Raw genomic sequence first — 19,389 nt, forward strand, 5'->3', positions numbered from 1 at the left:
GCGGTGACCAGTGGAGAAGGTGGCAGGGCCCTGGCAGTGGGGCCTCCAGATGATGGCCTGGGGCAGAGCCTCCCGCAACCTGCAGCGTGCTGGCAGTGACACGCCTATGGCATAGGAGGCACCTGCTTGTTCCGGGAACTGTCACAGCAGCTTAGCGCCCCTGGCTCCATGTGGCCCTCCTTAAGGGTTTTGGTGACTGTTATTATTAGGCCTCATTTCTGCCTTATTTTCTAAAGGAAACCTTAACCCTCTCCTTACCAACTGCATACAATGTGACACCACTGGGACTGTGGGTGGCATGGGTTTTTCCCCCCTAATTTTTCAGCTTTTCTGAACTATCCACAGTTCTCCTAGGCATAAAGTGCACAAAGTTATGGATGGAGAAACAGCCTAGCAGGAGAAGGGGAGCCCAGTGTGCCCGGGGCAGCCGCAGGAGGCGGGGCTGGGGAGCAGGACGGGGACCCCAGTCACAGCCCAGGGCCGGCACTCACCACCAGCCAGGGCTACATGGACTTTACAGAACTCCTCCCACTGGCCCAGTCTTTGGGACGGCTGCAGGTGTGCGACCCAGGTCCCCAGTGCCATCACAGCCATGACAAGCGGTGTTCCCAGACCGGCTGTGTCACGACCACGGGGAGCCTGTGGATGTCTCATGGCAGCTGGCTGAGGGTCTGACCCAGCAGAGCTGAGTGTGGCCTGGGAATCTCCAATTTAAAATTTTTTAAATGTGTTTATTTGAGTGACAGAGAAAGACAGAGGGCTCTCATCCGTGGGCTGGCTCCCCAAATGCCCAGGAAGACTAGGACCTGATGAGCCAAGCCAAAGCCAGGATCTGGGAATGCAGCCCAGGTCTCCCCTGTGGACGGCAGGGACCCCACTCCCTGAGTGATCATTGCCGCCTCCTGGGGTCTGCATCAGCGGGGAGCTGGAGTCAGGAGCAGGGGCCGGGACTCAACCGAGTGGGAGTGGGGGGGTCGGGGGAGGGGCTGCCCTGGTCCCTCCTTCACAGGGGCTCTCTGTCTGGGGACACTTCCACAACTGAGCACTGCCAGCCCCGGTGCAGCCGGGCACTGGGCTGCAGATTCTGCAGCATCCCTGGGCCAACCGGAAGCAGCCTGGGCAGGCCACCCAGCACCCCCTTACTGCTCGGAAGCCCCCGGCAAGTGCTGCCTTGGGGCGGGGGGATTCTGAGGATACCCAGCTCCCCCCCCCACCCCTCCCCACCCAGCTTTCCAGCTCTCTGAGACGCCACAGGTTGCCCTACTCACTCAGTGTCCTGTGGGGTGGGAGAGGCCAACCAGGCCACCACCGGGGACTCGGCAGGTGACAGCGCCCTGAGGTCTTCAGCCTCATTGTCCGGAGAGGGCAGCCTCTTCCTGCAAGGGCACAGACACACAAGGGGACTTCAGCGACAGTGGGGGCCCAGGGGAGGCGAGACGACACTGACCCCCCAAGATCACCCAGAGGGTACAGGGGATGGTGTCGCCACAGGGGCCTCATTTGTCTGGAGGGAGGCGAAAAAGGAGAAGACAGGGTACAGCATGGCCTGGGCCTCGAGCTCTGGATCTGCTCAAGGGCCCAGAACAAAGAAAAGGGACTTGGAATCAGGCACTGGACCTGCATCTCAGTCCTGCCTCTTACTGTTATTTCATGACCCTGGAAAGGTACTTACCGTCACGGAATGACTCTCTCTCTCTCTCTTCTTTTTTTTTTTTTTTTTTTTTTTTTTTTTTTGACAGGCAGAGTGGACAGTGAGAGAGAGAGACAGAGAGAAAGGTCTTCCTTTGCCGTTGGTTCACCCTCCAATGGCCGCCGCGGCCAGCGCGCTACGGCCGGCGCACCGCGCTGATCCGATGGCAGGAGCCAGGAGCCAGGTGCTTATCCTGGTCTCCCATGGGGTGCAGGGCCCAAGCACCTGGGCCATCCTCCACTGCACTCCCTGGCCACAGCAGAGAGCTGGCCTGGAAGAGGGGCAACCGGGACAGAATCCGGCGCCCCGAGCGGGACTAGAACCTGGTGTGCCGGCGCCACAAGGTGGAAGATTGGCCTATTGAGCCGCGGTGCCGGCCACGGAATGACTCTCGAGCCACCTCAGTTTTCCCTTCTGTAAAACAGAGCACAGGCTACCCAGCTACACGAGCTCCGTATCACTCAGGTCTCTGCTTCGCCTTCCTCCCCGCCCCCGCCCGCTTCTCTGCTGCTTCCAGAGAGGCTGCGCAGTCGTCGCCGGTTCATTGGGGGATCTCAGGCAAATGCCATCCCCACCTGAGTTCCAGGCGCTGTCATTCCCGAAACCCAAGAAGGCTGCGTCCAGGAGCCACCACTGCCCTGGCTCTGAGGCGCACTTGGTAGCATCCCGGTCTGAAATCCACTTGGATTTCAGGGCCAAGAAGATTCTTGCCCAGCCTGCCCTTGGCCTTGGGTCACCAGGTGGGAGTCTGGGAGGGCTGCCTTGGTGGGGGCGGCCCCAAGCACGCTATTGTACATTAGCATCTGCGGGTTTAACTGTCTGGGTTTTCCCAGCCTCCGTCTCAACAATGACAGTGAACTGCTTTACGGCACAACACAAAGCCTGGGAAAGAAGAAAAGACAGGAGGAAGGAAAAACGTCTGACCACCACCAAGAAAGCCAACTCCAGTTGAGAGCATGAATCCTGTTTAGGATGGAGTAAAACCAAGCAATGTGGAAACCCAAAGACTGCATCTGGAGGACCTAGCGCAGGGCAACAGCTGTTATTAAAGAACAGTATTTTATAAGGCAATGCAAGTGCTGGTGGAGAACAGCATTTCTTAGTGACCTGTATTAGCATATACCATACAAAATGCCAAGTGTTAGCCCATGAGAACAAGTGTTAGCACATGAAACCAGGAGCCTGCACAGTAGACATGAGTATTAGCACATGAAAGCAAGTGTGTTACCTCATCAAGACAAACGAGAGCGCAGACTAACGTGAAGGTGAGAATTTCAGACTTGAACCTGAGCATTCTAAAAATGGGCATAATGCGGTAACACCCACACAGCTGGATCGGCACAAGGAGTCAGCTTTGGGGACATGAAAATAAAATGCCAACAGGGAGTGCCAGGACTAGAAAATGGTTACAGAGGCTGGGTCCCCGCCGTGAGGCTCGGGATGTAGCACACTAAACTCAACTCTACCGACGTGGACTTGGGGAGCCCAGGACGGCCTGGCCGTGGCCTTTGCTGTGATGCTGAGAAAGTAAAATGGTGCAGCTGAGTTCTAGGAGACCGGTGCTGGGCCCCCAGACCCCCAAGAAAAGCCCGTGGTGACTTCTCTTCTGCCTCCCGGGGCCACCCTTGGGTGACATTCGATCAGAAATGGAGCCCACAAGGCGGGGCCTCACTTGGGACAGGAGCCTGGTGAAGCTCTCCCACTACCACGCCGTTGACGCCGTTGTCCCCGACACCCCAGCCTACTCCCCACCCCCCGCTGCTCCCCACTTGGAGACTCAGAGGAGGAGCCTCCCCTGGCCCCTCCTCCAGGGACACACCCCGGGACCGAGGCCTGAGCTGCCAGAAGCTGTTGAAGGTTCCTGTTCCCATCAGCGAAGGCCCCAGGCCCCAGGCCCCAGGCAGGCAGGCGGTGGGGCAGGGCTCACTGAGCCGAGGGGCCTCACTGCAGGTGCAGCTCTCCTGGGACTCAAACCTGAGTCTTCTTGCCAGGCCTCCAGGCCAATCCTGGTCCCCAGCCTCAACCACCGGGATTCAAACTTCCGTCGTTTGAGAAGAGACATGGGGCACCCACCTTCCTTCCAAGAAGGCTCTGAAACCATCCTCTCACCTCGTCCCAACCCGCTCAGGATGGCAAAAATGCAAGCACTCACCTCCTGCACACCCTAATGAAAAGGACAGGGCAGCCACACACAAGGAGACGGGGGCCACGAGTCCCACCACTGGGACCCACATCCAGTCCTCCTGCGCCGGCCCAGGGCCCTCTCCTGACTCTGCTGCTCTGCAGTCAAACCAAGCCTCTGCCCTGCCTGGCTCTGCCGCTGGCCTGGCCCTGGGCTAAGCGTACCCCGGGCAGCAACTCAGCGAGCCCTCACTGTAGTACTCACCGGCACTGGTGCTTCCATCCCTGTCTCACGCCGGGTAAACGGAGCCCTAGGACGGATGCCTGCCTTGCCTTAAGGCCCCCATCTGTAAGCCGGGAGCTGGGTTCACTCCACACCGTGCCCTTGGGCTGCCAGCAGGGCCCCGCCGGGGTGCCCCTTGCCAGGACCTGTGGCTCCCATCAGTGCATCTCGTGCTCGTCTGTCCCCGAGCACAAACAGCCCACGCCGTCTGGGTGGCTGCCTGCTTGATTCTGTCCTGGCCCCACTAGAACTCCAGCTCCCCCAGGGCGGGCCCCTGCCAGGCCTCCCCTTGCTGCACCCCAGCACCTGGAGCAGAGCCCAGCACATAGCTATGGGTGACAGGGGCAAGAGGAGCCCCCTGACCCTGTTCCCAAGCTTGGATTCCACCCAGTCCCACGTGTGCTTAGTCCCCTCCCTGCCCCTAAAGAAGCCCCCAGTGTTGTCAATGCAGCTTCTCTGCCCATGTAAAGGGAACAGAGGTAGGTGGACCAGATGTCAACAACCATGGCAGCGCCCCTGCTGGGTCCTTTAAGGTAGTCTGTGTGTCATCCAGGGAGTGAGAGTGGAGACTCATGGAGCTACCGCTATGTGCCTAGGCCCGATGAGATTAGCTCTCTTGTCCATATTTTTTTTTTTTTCCGGACAGGCAGAGTTAGACAGTGAGAGAGAGAGAAAGACAGAGAGAAAGGTCTTCCTTCCATTGGTTCACCCCCAAAATGGCCACTATGGCTGGCGCGCTGTGCCAATCTGAAGCCAGGAGCCAGGTGCTTCCTCCTGGTCTCCCATTCGGGTGCAGGGCCCAAGCACTTGGGCCATCCTCCACTGCACTCCTGGGCCATAGCAGAGAGCTGGACTGGAAGAGGAGCAACCGGGACAGAACTGGCACCCCAACCGGGACTAGAACCTGGGGTGCCGGCACCGCAGGCAGAGGATTAGCCTAGTGAGCCGCGGTGCTGGCCCTCTTGTCCATATTAAAAGCTGACAGCACTCAGCTGGTGGCACCCAGCAGTCTCCATTCTAGCAGGCTCCTGGCCTCAGCTGAGCCATGACTGTGTGCCCATGAATGATAGCAACAACTAACTAAGGAAAAAGCAGCATCTGTCTGTCTGTGCAGCCAGGGCAGGGGACACTGACAGCTCCTCCCTGGCTTTCACAGTCACTGGTGCAGTGCTGTCCATGACTGCAGTGCGCCTACGGCACCACGCAGGGCGCACTCCCAGGTACCTGGCTCAGGTGTTCAAGGGCACCTCCAACCACTCAGCCGCAAATTCATCTCAGGAAGCATTAAGTATGGAGCCAGCTGTGATGAGGAACCCGATTCTTGGGAGAGGAACCCAAGGACAGAAAGGACACTAGGTGGTCACAGTGCCACTTTGGATGGTGCCCACAGGAGGGGATGTGTCCAGTTCGTTCTGGCGCCTGGAGCCAGAGGGCTATCATGCAGCAGCATACGTGGGTGCTAAGGGGACAGCAGCCATCTGGAACAGGGTCCATGGGATAAGTGAGTGTGGCAAGGGGGAGTTAAGCTGCCACCTGGGCACCTGCATCCCACACCTGAGTGCCTGGTTCACGTCCCAGCTACTTCACTTCTGACCCAGCTCCCTGCTAATGTGCCTGTGAAGGCAGAGGGTGATTGGTCTAAGCACGTGGGTCCCTGCCACCCATGTGGGGGACCCAGATGGAATTCTGGACTCCTGGCCCCAGCCTGGCCTAGTCCTGGCTGTATGACAGGCATTTGCAGAATGAACCCGCAGGTGAAAGGTCCCCTCCTCTCTCTCTCTTCTTCTCCCTCTTCCTCTTCCTCTCCCTCTCCCTCTCCCTCTCTCCCTCCCTCTCTGTTACTCTGCCTTTCAAATAAACAAACACATCTTTTAAAAAGAAAAAAGAAACTCAAAAGGATCACTCCTTCAAGTAGAACCACACAAAAACATGGCATGAAATAGAACACAGAGAAATCAAAACTGTATCTAGTGTGGTGGGGTTCTAGATGGTTATTTTTCTTATGTTCTTTGGTGCTTCCATTATGTATCCAGTAATAAAATGAGGGGATGACACCAAAAACACAGATCACAAAAGCAAAAAAAAACAAACAAACAAAACTGGCAAGTGCGACAATGTCAAATTTAGGACCTTCTGCATGGAGCCAGTGTTGTGGCATAGCTGGTAAAGCTGCAGCCTGCAATGCCATATGGGTATTGATTCAAGTCCAGGCTGCTTCATTTCCAATCCAGCTCCTTACTAATGGCCTGGAAAAGCAGTGGAAGAGCCAAGTGCTTGGGCTCCTGCCACTCATATGGGAGACCCAGATGAAGCTCCTGGCTCCTGGCTTCCGTCTGGCCCAGCCCCGGCCATTGCAGCACTATGGGAAATGAACCAGCAGATGAAAGATCTGTTTCTTGCTTTCTGTCTGTAACTCTGGCTTTCAAATAAATGGATAAAACCTTTCAAAATAAAAATAAAAGAACCTCTGCACAGCAAAGGAAACCATCCACAGCAGAGTGAAAAGGTAATCCACAGAAAACTATTTGGAAAGCATATATTTGATAAAGGGTTAATGTCTAAAATACAGAAGGAACCCCTACAATGCAACAGCAAAACAAACCAATCAACCCAAATTACTTAGAAAGTGGCAGGCAGTGCTGTGGCATAGCAGGTAAAGCTGCTGCCTGCAGTGCCAGCATCCCATATGGGCACAGGTTCCAGTCCCTGCTGCTCCTCTTTCCAGCCAGCTCTCTGCTAAGGCCTGGGAAAGCAGCAGAAGATGCCCCAAGTGCTAGGGCCTGCACCTGCATGGGAGACCCGGAGGAAGCTCCTGGCTCCTGGCTTCGGATCGGCGCAGTTCCGGCTGTTGCGGCCATCTGGGGAGTAAACCAGCGGATGGAAGACCTCTCTCTCTGCCTCTGAACTCTGCCTTCCAAATCAATAAATAAATAAATCTGTTTTTTTTTTTTTTTTAAAAAGACTCCTTTTCTAAAACAACCAAAAAAAAAAGTGGTTAAAGGACTTGAGTCCTTTTCTTCAAACACCCACAAGGCCCTGGCTCCAGGCCCTGGCTCCAGCTCCCTGCTAATGCAGACCCGGGGAGGCAGCAGGTGACAGCTCAAGTGCTTAGGCTCCTGCCACCCACAGGGGAGACCAGGCGTCAGCCTGCCCAGCCTTGACAGTTGGCATTTGCAGAGTGAATCAGCAGATGGGAACTGTCCCTCTGTCTTTCTGCTTCTCAAAAAAAAGGGGGGGGGGTGTCCCTGGCAACTTATAATCATATATGGTTTGAATAAACTGCATTCTGTCAAAAAATAAAATGAGGGGGCAGAAATCAGTCATTGCACTTGTGCCATGTGACCCTGTCATTTATCATCCCGCCAGCCCTTGTGACCTACAGCTGAGGGCACTGGGACAGGGCCTCTTACAGAGAACCCCAACCCAAGGCTGGGGAGACTCCGGCCAGCAGGAGGGCTATGGTCCCAGCTCTGACACCAACTCGCTGTGAGACTGTGGGCCACGGCTTCCCCTCCCTGGCCTCAGTCTCCTCATCTGCCAAATGGGCATGCGGCCCAGTGCTGAGAAAAGCCCAAGAAAGGTAGAGAAGCTGACCTGGGGGCTGCCGAGGCAGAGCCTGGGACCGTGAGGGTGTCGGCCTTGGCGGGCGAGGGCGGGGGCAGCGAGGGCGACGGCACCGAGGGCGACGGCACCGAGGGCGGGGCCTCCTCCGGGATGAGGGGGTGGCTGTCGGTGTCCGCATCTTCCACCTGCACTTCAGGGTGCTCTCTCGTGGCGGGCACTTGGGAAGAGGAAGGAGAGGAAAGTCAGTAGGAGAACGCCCAGGTCCCAGGGTGCTGGCTGCAGCCCGGCAGGAAGCGGCTTACAGGGCCATCCGGCCGCCCGGCCGGGCCCACACAAAGCTGCATGCAGGGTGCAATGCACAGTGCCTGGGGCCCCAGCTACCAGCAGGAGCCGCACCCCAGAAAGCCCAGCCTGGGAAGGCACGGGGGACCCGCAGTGGCGACGGCAGCACCCAGAGAGGGAGCAGAGAGCAGGCGGGCTGTGGGCCTGGGGCCTGGGGCGGCTCCTTCTCCCTCAGGCCCCACAGCCTCCAAGGATCGCAAACAGTGACATCAGGGGTGTCCTCCAGGCAGAGGTGAGGGACAGCCTTTGTGGCACGTGTCACCCCCTCCCGGGGCCCTGCGTTGGAGCTTCCTTGTGTTTTCCTTTGTCTGCTTTTTGCATTTAGTGTTGTTTGCATCTTGTTTCTTCTCAGTGTGAGGGCATTTACCTGTCTTCACCACTTCCCATAACGGCAAATGAGCCTGGTGTTTCGTGGACGGAGTTAGGTATTTCCCTTGCAAACATTAGAGACGTTCGATGACCAGGAAGCGGTAAATGTGGGGTGTGAGCCAGCAAAAACCTGAGGTGGCGATTTTCCAGCCAAGCTGCCGTCTCCCCGGTCAGCACAGGGCGTGCTCCCACGAGGACTGCCACCCCGGGGGTCTCCAACGCCGACCGACAAGGTCCAGCCGTAGATGCTTCCAGACTTGGCTCAGAATCTCCACATCGGCAAGGACCTAGCGCTTTCCATCTCCCATCATCCTCTGCATCAGCTGTGTTGCTCGCATAGAATCACGTGGGTCAAAGATGACACCCTCGGCTCCAACCACCACGTCCCCCCTCGCCCGCCAGCCGTCCTCTAAGGCGGGAAAGAAGAGGCAAGGGGCGCTCTCTGCTGAGGCATTTCCTGGGTCCCGACACGCCGGGAGCCTCCCCGAGTCAGAATCTCCCCGCTCCTAAGGAGAACCGCGTCCTCCCTAGGGAGCCCGGAGGTGGCCCGACCTTGGGCTCTGTCACCCGCCTCAGGGCCAGTGGCTGGGAGGAGGCTGAGGGGCTGCGACGGTGCCTCTGCTTCCTGTCACTCCTGTGGGACCCCCAGCAGCCAGGCACGGCTGGGCACCAGCGAGGCAGAACGGAGACAGCAGCGTTTGCAAACAGCTGGCTATGTGACCTCCCGAATGCATGGGCCAGGCTACCGGGGTAACCCAAAGAGGCCTCAAGACACAGGCATTTCTCTCTTTGATTTGTTTTTATTTGAGAGAGAGAGAAGGAGGGAGCTCCTCTGTCTGCTGGTTCACTGCCCAAGCTGAGACAGCCCCGCCCCAACATCTGTTTTATTGAACCCCAAGCCTTCCCGGGCAGAAAATGAGCAGGATGGGAGACGTTTGTGGAAATTAAAGAGAGAAGCTTGGCCAGATCAGCAAGACTCCCGGGCTCTGGGGAGGAAGAAGGCGAGAGGCGGCCGGGCCTCAGCCACTGCCCAACAGACAGGAGGGTGAGCACAGGGGTGGGGCTGGAGGCAGCCACGACCCCTCAGACGCACCCAGGCCCCCGTGTGTCCCAGGGCAGCAGGGGGCTCCCAGGAGGCTGTGTCTGGGAGCCTGGGTGGCAGCAGACCCCACCCATGCCCCCTGCCCCACCCAGGGAAAGACTCGGCACCCTCCGCCCCCAGGAGAGGAGGGAAAACCCTTCAGACAGGGGCTCATTTCCCTCCAGCGTGGTGGAGTGGGAACTCAAAACAGAAATCACATTGCCCGGGCCAGCACCATGGCCGCCTGCAGTGCCAGCATCCTGTATGGGTGCCCGTTCAAGTCCTGGCTGCTCCAGTTCCGAGCCAGCTGCCTGGAATTCCCAGGCCATTAGCAGGCAGCTGGATCAGAAGTGGAGCAGCCAAGACTTTCAAATAAAAAATGTTAAAAATCTTTTTTTAAAGATCAATTAAAACAAACACCTGGCTGGCAGCTAGAAAGTGCTTAACAATACATGTGATTCTCTAAAATGATTCATAATACTATTCTTTATATTTTTAAATAATATTCCTTATAAGGCAATATTTATTTACTTCACTTGAAAGTCAGAGTTATGGGAGGGAGGAGTAAGGGGGGAGGGAAATGGAGAGAGGGATATAGGGAAAGGGGGAGAGGGAGAGAGGGGAGGGGGAGGGAGGGAGGGAGGGAGAGAGAGAGATCTTCTATCTGCTACTTCACTCCCTAGATAGCTGCAATGGCCAGGGCTAGGCTAGGCCAACGCCAGGAGCTTCCTTCCAGTCTCCCACATGGGTGCAGGGGCCCAAGCACTTGGGCCATCTTCCACTGCTTTCCCAGGTGCATTAGCAGGGAGCTGGATCGGAAGTGGAGCAGCCGGGACTTGAACTGGTACCTATATGGGATGCTGGCATTGAAGGCTGAGGCTTTACTGGCTATGCCCCAGGTGTTTGTTTTACTAAACTCTAGGTGCCCTACATATATTAAGTGTTTAGTACATTCTTATTCATGTGTTTGAAAGACAGATACAGAGCAAGTTGCCATCTGTTGGTTCATTCCCCAGTACCCACAACAGCCAGAACTGGGCCAGGCCAAAGCCTGGAGCCAGGAATTCAATCTAGTACTTAAGCCATCACCACTGCCTCCCAGGCTCTGTCTGGGCAGGAAGCTGGAGTGAGGGGTGCACCCAAGCACTCCCATGTGGGTGGGACATGGGCTTCTTAGCGTCTCACTGCTAAGTGCCCACCCCTATGTTAACTCTTTTAACCTTCCCAGCTGCCCAGCGAGGTAGCTTGTGTCCTTGTCCCCACTCTGTAGGTATGGAAACTGAGGCACGGGGAGGTTGAGAAACCTGTGGAGGAGCCAGCTGCAGAAGCTGAACTTCAGAATCATCCCAGGCTGCTGGCCCGAGTGCAGAGGCCTCTGCGGAAATGCAATGCCTCCTTGCGAGGTGCCCGTGGCCCCCCTGAAATGACGACACCATGCTTGCTCATTCTCCCTTGTCCTCTGCAGCATGAAGTCATCGCATGTCATACTGCAGCCAGCTCCCTCCACTGTTCCCGTGCGTCAAAATGTAGGCTCCCGGGGCCAGGGAGGCCCCAAGATGCCTGGGGATGATCCGGATATGGCGAAGGGTAACCCACGTTCAGATCCTTGCTGCAGCCCCACCAGGCCACCGGGGTAGGGGTGGAGGGTGGGGGGCAGAGGGGAGAGTTCAGGTTGTCGGTGTGCCGCGGTTCGAGGGTGCTGGAAGCTTGACCCCGGTGTGGCTGTGCCAAGGGGTGGCGGGACCTTTAAGAGGACGGGCCCAGGAGGAAGTAATTAGGTCATGGGCATCACCCCTGGAAGAGATTAATGCCAGTCTCCCGGAGGGAGTGAGTTCTCACGCGAGTGGGCTGTGATAGAAGGAAGCTCTCTGGCTCCCGGTCCTGCCGTGTGACCTCCAGGGCAGCTGCTTCTCGCACGCGCTCCGTCACGAGGCCATGTGTCATGCTGTGATGTAAGGAGCCCAGGGAGACGCTGGCGAAGTGCCCTTGAATCTTCAGAACCGTGAGCTACATTCCCTCTTTCTGCAGGGCCCAGCTGCAGGCCCTTTGCTGTGGCAGCGGGAAGCGGACCGGGACCTGGCGCCGCGCCTCACTGCCTGTGTATGGCCGCCGCCCCTTCTCTTTCTTGCGGAGGGAGTGCGCCGCCCGGCTCACTAGAAACCGCTGGCACGACTTCTGTTTTCAGTGAACGTGCGCTTATTTCTGTTGATGCCCTCTATTTATGGCAAGCTGTTTTGGTTTTCCATTTTTTTTTTTTGTTTTAAATGCTCTCCATTAAATTGAAAAGAAAATCCAGGGAAAGAAAAACAGTACTCAGATAAATTAGAGTTTGCACAAAACAGCTGTCAGGGGGACGCATGGGGCTGGAAGCCAGGGGTCCTTTGCAACAGCTCTAAGCCCTGCCTCCTCACCCCACTCGAGGAGGGGCGGGGGAGTGGCTCTCCCTGGGGGACATGCTCAATCCCACCTGCCTGTGCCGATCCCAGGCATGACTTTGCACAGGGTCGACCAAAACGAAACCAACAAGGCCAAAGGCACAGCGGGCAGGTCTGGCCTGAGCTAAGGCAGAAAAGGACAGGCCACCGGTCTGTCCCCAGCACTCTGCCATCTCTCAGTGAGCAGCAGGAGCCTGGAGGCGGCTGCAGGGATCTTGGTAGAAAGACACGGATCCAGACAGGCTGTGCTGCCCCAGGGACCTCTGATGACACCTCTCCTCCTGGGCCACCTGCCGCACCTGCTGGGAGCACCTCCTTTCTTTTCTGAAGCCGTATTGGCTGAGCAGGGATCAACCATCCTCAGACAGCCCAGCTCCCAGCAAACTCTCAGAATCAGGAGATGCTATCTGCAGTGGATCCCACATTTCCGTAATTTTCCTCCTTTTAAAGCCCCTCCCACCACCCTGAATCCCTGGCTCACCCTGTTGGCCTGGAGATCTGAGTGATTTGTTTAGACTAAGGTGTGAATGACTACTTATATAGCAATGGTAATCTACAGAAAGTAATATTTAACCCCAAGAAATGAACTGCAAATCGTGGAATTTTGGGCATAAGGAGAATCCACTAGAACCCCTCAGATCTCTCTCACAAAGCAGGCTGGAGCCAGTGACCAGCAGAGGAAGAAGGGCTGGTATTCCACGACCACAGCTAGGAGTCCCCCAGCACGCCTGCGGCCCCCAGGCCAGGAGACAGCCCAAGCCATGCAGAGCACATGCCGCGGGCACGCGCACGCTGGGCAGCAACCTCACGCTACCTAGGCGACGGACGGAGCTCCGGGTCTCCCTGGCGAAGCTGGAGCTGGACAGGGCAGTTCTCCGGGAGACGAGGACAGGGATGCGGGTGAGCGGGGGCCGGTAGGTGGGCACATTGGGGAGGTGTTCCGCCAGGTTGGTGGGGGCAGCCCCAGGGCCCACGGGGCCAGGCGGCTGGTCCTGGACCAGGCGAGTCAGCTCCATGTCCCGGCCTTGTTCTGCTGTGGCGCTAGGGCCAGAAGGTCCCCAGCAGAGGTGGGACCCTGGGGCCTGCAATCAGGAGTCAGCGTTGGGGGGAGGCCAGGGAGGTAGGGGTGCTGCCTCTGGCACTGACACAGCCCCACTGAGGTCTGCAGTGTCACTCTCGGCCCTGGAGCACAGCTGCTCATTGAGTCATTGAGTCACGCAGCGCACCTGATGGCTCTGAGGAACCCCCCCCCCGGAGCCCCCCGACTTCTCACGCTCCCTTCCAGACACCAGTAGCTCTTCTCATCACTTGCCCCAACCAGTCAGCATCGAAGGATCCAGAACCCAGAGACTCTCGGGCTCAGAGCCCCAGAGCCCCAGACCAAGCATCCTTAACCCGGGGGAAGTTTTCTATCCGAAGAAACCCTGCAGGCCAGCGACTTCCCCTTTCAGCCCAAAGCAGCCACTTCTCCGGGGACCCTGGCGCCCAAGTCTGGGCTGTGCGCTGGGGCCACCTGGGGAGATCCGAGCGCCCCCAGCGATTCTGATTCACTGCTCCAGGGGAGGCCTGGCACCAGGAATGTTTAAATCTCCCCCCCCCCGGTGACTGCACGGTGCGGTCAGCCTGAGGCCCAGGGGTTCAAGGCCACCGCCTCGCAGACACGGACATGGAGACAGAGCAGCAGGAGGTGGTGTCACGATGCACACTCCTGTGCAGCAGGCCTGCCACGGGCCCAGGAATCTGCATTTCTAACTAGCTCATCCCAAAGCTACCAGTTCTCCGTCCACACTTTTTTTTTTTTTTTTAATTTTATTTGTTGGTTTGAAAGGCAGGAGACAGAGAGATAGGCAAAGAGAACTATTCGCAGGTTCACTCCTATAATGCCTGCAGCAAGGGGCCGAGAGCAGGAGCTGGGAGGCGACCCGGGCGGCAGGAACTCACTGACTTGAGCCTTCATCGCCGCTTCCCAGGGGCTCCACTAGCAGGAAGCTGGAACCAGGACTGGAGTCGGGCGTCAAACCCGGGCACTCCCCTGGGGGAGGAGGGCGTTGTAAGCACCAGGCTTAACGCCTTCCCCGACACCTGTGCTTTTGAGGAGCGATAGGAAAAATGCCCATGCGCGTCTCGGCACGGTTATCGGCTGGGTCTGCCCCACTGGGCCCTGAGCTCGTCCAGCACTGGGCGTGGAATGAGGTCCCCTCCAGGGTGTGGGAGCCACCGGAGAACACTTCCAACGGCCATGTGCTGAACGCGCTGAGAGCCCCCAGGGTTACGACCCCCCCAGCCAATCCCATTTGGTTGCTGGCTGGGAGACAAGCATCATCGCTCTCATCGCTGACTCCTCCCCCAGGCCAGCCCCCGGGCTGACAGCCTTCCACTCTGCTCAGCGGCCCCGGTTTTCTTGGTTTGGGAGAGTGGCTTAGAGAACTGACTCCACATCACACACTGAGGAAGAAGGAGTCAGGAGTGAGACGCAGGGCTGTGCCGTGGCCTCTTGGCCACATCTAGCACATGGGCCTCAGTCGTCTCATCTGTGTAATGGGTCTGGCTGCCACACCACCAGTGGTTTGAGGAACACAGAGGCGGGTAAGGCACGCAACAGCCACAGGCCGGAGCTCCGGGTGATCTGTTCCCCTGCGCTCTTCCCCACTGTTCTTGGGATTCTCGGCAGGAGGGGGTGGGTAGTGAACAACAGCCAGAGTGTGTGTGCTGGGTCCACCCTGGGGGTCTTAGCAACTCCAAAAAACTCACAGATGCGGGGCCTGGAGCCCAGCATCAGCAGGCTCTGTCTCCCCCTATATGAGCCTGAGGTTACCCAAGAGCTACCTCCCCGTCCGGAGGCTGTAGCAGGAGGGGTCGGTCCCCAGCCCCCAGGGAGGCCCGGGGGCCTCACACTCCCCCGGCTGCCATAATGTGGCCCTGAGATGCAGAGGATGGGTTCTGCCAGAGGCTGGGGCAGGAGGCAGCAGAGGAAGGAAGGAGGTGGAGGGGTGTCGGATCATCTCGTGCAAGCCCAGCGCCCGGTCGCCGCACACACCTACCTCCTGGGCTGTTGGCCGTGGCCTCCTCCTGCAGCTCCTGCAGAACACACAGTGGGAAGGAGCTGTGACCAGCAGCCCCTGCCGGGAGACCTGCTGCCAGATGCTCCTCCCTGCCGAGCCAGCCCGCCAGGGAGGCGACCTACAGCCAACCCAGGGCAGCACGCACAGGCGCCCCAGGCCCTGACAGCAGGACTTGTCACAGTGCGGCCCCTTTGCAGCCCTGGGGACAAAGCAACTAAAGCCGCTGCCATGAGACGCGCCACCCCAGGACTGCACTCCACAGTGGATAAGCACTTCCGGGTTCTCCTGCAAGGAGGTCCAGCGAGGGAAGGTGACTGGCCCAGAGCCAGGCAGCCACGTGAGGACCTGAGTTGGGGTGCACCTGACTCCACACCATCGCTGTGTCACAAAGGGCCACGTGACCGTCCACCCACGGCCAAGGCCATTCCCGACACCACCTGACCCTTGGTACGAGCAGCGACGCACACGACCCAGCACCCCGCGTCCTGCAGGCATCTCACCTGCGGAAAACCACCTTGCCTACCCCGTGGGCAAGGCCCCCGCCCACAAGGGTCCCACAGCGCAGCATGTTCTCCGTACCTGGTCCGACTCCCTCAGCTCCTGGGTTTCTCCTACTTCACTGGGGTCCTCATCTGCCTCCGTCACCAAGTAGCTATCCAGCAGGACGCTGTGAGCCCGAGGGCCAGGAGGAAAGGGCTAGCGTTAGGAGGGTTTGGTGTTTCAGTGTTTGCTGAGTGCTGGGGCCGGGCTGGAAGCCGGGGGCACAGAGATGCCAAGAATGGGCCCTTGCCCTCCCGGGCCCCTCAGGGCAGTGTCCTGCTGTCAGTCACCCTGTCCGAGACACACAGTCCGCCGTAGGCTGCAAAGGACATGCTGCCAGTCTGCTGGGAAGGAGGGCTGCCCAGAGGAGGTGGCCTGTGAGCTGGGCCACTAGGATGATGATTTGACCACAAGCAGCAGGCGGGAAGGGCATCCTGGAAGGGGGAACAGCATACGCAAAGCAAGCACGGAGAACGGGTGGAGGTGCAGTCCGGAGTCCTGAGTGGTGTTCGGACACACGCCTCCAGGCGACCTCCGTGCTGCAGGCAGAGCAGGCAGTGAGGACCAGCGAGGCGAACAGACCTGGCCAAAATCCCACAGCAGACTATCCCAAACCACCCAAGCCTGGAAGCCGGACCCTGCTTCTGTCCAGGCCACGCTGCAGATGCTGCAGGTGCCAGGGTGCCCGGCCCAGGCAGCAGGCACACAGGAGCGACAGAGCCAGGGGTGAGGCTATAGGGAGTATGGAGGACTGTGGCAAAGAGGAGGACCCTGAAGGCGCAGCCCCGCTCTGCTCGGGATGGGGCCCTGGGTGACCAGCTCTTCTGATTACCAGGAGGAGCCTGCACTTCTGTTGTTCAGGTGGGATTTCTCAGCATCTAACACTGAGTGGTCTCTCCACACCCACGTGCAGATAGCCACACCTGCCCATCTCTAGGCAAGACCGGGCCCTCGGATGCCTGCCTGGGAACTCTGGGTGAAAATGATGACTTGGGACAGGACAAGGGGGGCGTGTGTACTTAGCATGAGCTCCTGCACCCTCACAGCCACCCCACCCCTCAGACCCCAGACCCTGTAGGCATATGGAGGCCGCTCCGGGGTGCCTCACCCAGAAATCCCAGATCCCACCACCCTCGGCCCAGAGGCCAAGTCTCAAGCCTCCCTTGGTGTGGTCGGGACTGTCACCGGTCAGTCTGGAGCCAGCTGCCTGGCAACAGGGACCTGCCAACAACCACGCTGCCACTGCACTCCCAGGGGCTACGGGCCCGGCGCTGGGCCCTGCTCCTCACGCACGATGCCTCCCTGAACCGTCGTGACCAAGGCTGGGGCCAATCCCATGGCAAATATTTAAATAAATCTTCTTTTTCATGTTCTTTCTGAATGCTCCTTTTTGGGGTGTGAGTTTAAAAGAAATGAAACCACGCTCGCAGGCCACTGAAAGTCTTTTGGGCCCCATGCCTTCTCTGCCAAGCAGTAAGCCCTGCACAGAGAGGCTGAGGATGGACTCTCTGCAAGAGAAGCCTGGGGCAGGCAGGGCCTCTCCGGGCTCCCCGCCTCCAGCACAAAGGCCCAGGGAAACGAAGGCCCACAGCCCTGGCCCAGGCTTCCTGGGGTCCAGAAGTGGCCACGTGGCCTGAAGTCAGTCACCCAGAAGCCCTGCAGCTGCCTGTTTGTCCAAGAGTAGGACTTGGCCTGGGCTGAGGACTTAGTAGGTTTTAAATGTTTGTTTATGTCCATGTTCTTGAAAGGCAGAGTGAGAGAGAAGGAATCTTCCATCCACTGGCCACTCCTCCAAAGCCTGCAACAACCAGGACTTGGCCAGGCCCAAGCCAGGAGCCAGGAACTCCAGCAGGGTCTGCATGTGGGGGGCAGGGGCCCCCGCACTTGAGCCATCATCAGCTGCCTCCCAGGCACATTGGCAGGACGTTGGATTGGAAGCAGAGCAGCTAAGACTCAAGCCAGCGCTCTTCTACGGGCCGCGGGGACACTAAACAGCAACTTGACCCGCTGCGCCACTGCCCTGCCCCAGCCAGGCTTGTCTGAGTGAGGGCAGAGGGGCAACAAGACCCCGTGGAAGTGAGAAAGGACTGTCGGGTGCTGTGGCGACTCCCCCCAGCCGCTTCCCTCCTCTGCAGCATCGAGAGTTTGCTCAGGGACCAGAGTCCCAGCTCCGCACTTCCTGGCAGGGCACTCTCTCCGAGCCTCAGCTTTCTCATCTGTGAAATGGGATTCATCTCAGAAGCGGCCACTCAGGCTGCCTTAGCACAGGGCCCAGCATGGGAAACAGTGCTACCCTAGGGCAGCTCCTGCTAGTGTCGTTCCTGTGATCGCGATGAATCCCAGAGGAGGCAGCGATCGACAGGGCGATGGAATCCCCGCCGAGGGCTGGGGAACGTTTCCCACAAACATCCCTAGCCATCGAGACGCTGAGTGCCCAGGGAGCCCCGGGGGGACCCCGCCAGCATCACCAGGGGTCACCAAAGCCATGTTGTTGCCCCCTCCTGCCCAGCCCAGAGCAGCCAGGCCATCAACTTCCAGAAAGTTCCCAGGTCCCAGGGATTTCCCTGCAGAAAGGCAGAGACAGGCTGAGGGGGGCTTCCGGGCACCCCGGCTGTCAGGTTCAAGGCCCCAGAGCAGCGGCACAGTGAGCTCTTGAGGGTTCACCAGTGCATTCCTCCTCCCCCTGGGCCCCACAGGCGGTGCCCCCACCACCAGCAAATCAAGGTCCTCACCAAGGCCTTCAACAGACTCCTCCCCTGAACCCCGGGAGAAGGACAGAGCAAAGCCCTCAGGCAGAAGCAGCCACCTACTTGGGTCTCTCTGTCTTGGCCAGCAAGGATGTCCATGGTGTAGGACTTCAGCTGGGGGCTGTGGCCTCCATCCCAAGCCCAGGGCCCGGAGAGCCCCTGGCCAGCCACGAGTCCAGCTGCCCAGCCAGTGTGGCCCGGCTGGCCGCTGAACACCAACCCTTCCTGTTTCTAATCAGACTGAGGGGACGTGCAGAGAACTCTGCAGAGAGGCCCCAGGGAGGCCAGGTGGGGACCAAAAGGCAGCCGTTGCTAGGGAAAGCCCTGCAGCTGTCTGCAGAGACCAGGTTGCTAGGCGACCGTCTGTATCACCAGGGCCCTGGCGTCATCAGTAACCTGGGCCTCTGCAAAGCTGGCCAAGAGCCTCCTCCCCCAGCCAGTGACGGCCCAGCTCTGCTCGTCCTGGGCCTCACCCTCCTTCCTTGGCCCTGGAAGGCCTGGTGCAGTCACCACGGTACCCTCATGCCTTCTTGGGGCTGGGCCTAAAAGTTTCCTGAGTTTAAAATTCTAGGTACTGGGCTGACACTGTGTTGTAGCAGGTTGAGCCACAACCTGCAACACTGGCATCCCATATGGGCACCAGTTCAAATCCCAGCTGCCCCACTTCTGATCCAGCTTCCTGCTAAGGCACCTGGGAAAGCAACAGATGATGGCTTAGGTGTCTGGGTCCCTGCCACCCACCTGGGAGACCCAGATGGAGTTCCAGGCTCCTGGCTTTGGCCTGGCCCAGCCATGGCTGTTGCAGCCATTTGAGAAGTGAACCAGCAGTGGGAAGGGGTGTGTGTGTGTGTGTGTTACTCTGCCTTTCAAGTGAATTTTTAAAAAAATCTTAAAAAAAAAAAAAAAAACTCTGGATGAGGGGCCTATGTTGTGGCACCACCTACGACCCTGGCAATCCATACTGGCTACTCTGCTTCCAATTCAGTTCCTTGCTAATACTCCTGAGAAAGCAGTGGAAGATGACCCAAGTGCCTGGCTCCCCGCCACCCACGTGGGAGACCAGGATGGAGTCCCAGGCTCCAGGCTTCAGCCTTGCTCAGCCCTGGCTGTGGCAGTCATTTGGGGAGTGGACCATAGACAGAAGATCTTTCTTTC

At 58.5% G+C, this 19,389-nt stretch overlaps 1 protein-coding gene across 4 annotated transcripts in view; it reads right to left on the minus strand.

Annotated features, from left to right (window-relative positions):
- CNGB1 (cyclic nucleotide gated channel subunit beta 1) overlaps nucleotides 1-19,389 on the minus strand; it is a 68,053-nt gene that overhangs the window by 27,811 nt on the left and 20,853 nt on the right. For all 4 annotated transcript variants that reach the window (XM_070061969.1, XM_070061971.1, XM_070061970.1 and 1 more), the window contains 4 exons: nucleotides 15,527-15,614; nucleotides 14,927-14,963; nucleotides 7,689-7,875; nucleotides 1,269-1,376 (listed from right to left, as the gene is read on the minus strand). In XM_070061969.1, coding sequence (XP_069918070.1) covers nucleotides 1,269-1,376; nucleotides 7,689-7,875; nucleotides 14,927-14,963; nucleotides 15,527-15,614 — 420 coding nt within the window. The remainder of the gene's footprint in view (nucleotides 1-1,268; nucleotides 1,377-7,688; nucleotides 7,876-14,926; nucleotides 14,964-15,526; nucleotides 15,615-19,389) is intronic.

Source organism: Oryctolagus cuniculus, chromosome 18 (assembly GCF_964237555.1).
Source record: "Oryctolagus cuniculus chromosome 18, mOryCun1.1, whole genome shotgun sequence".
NCBI lineage: Eukaryota > Metazoa > Chordata > Mammalia > Lagomorpha > Leporidae > Oryctolagus > Oryctolagus cuniculus.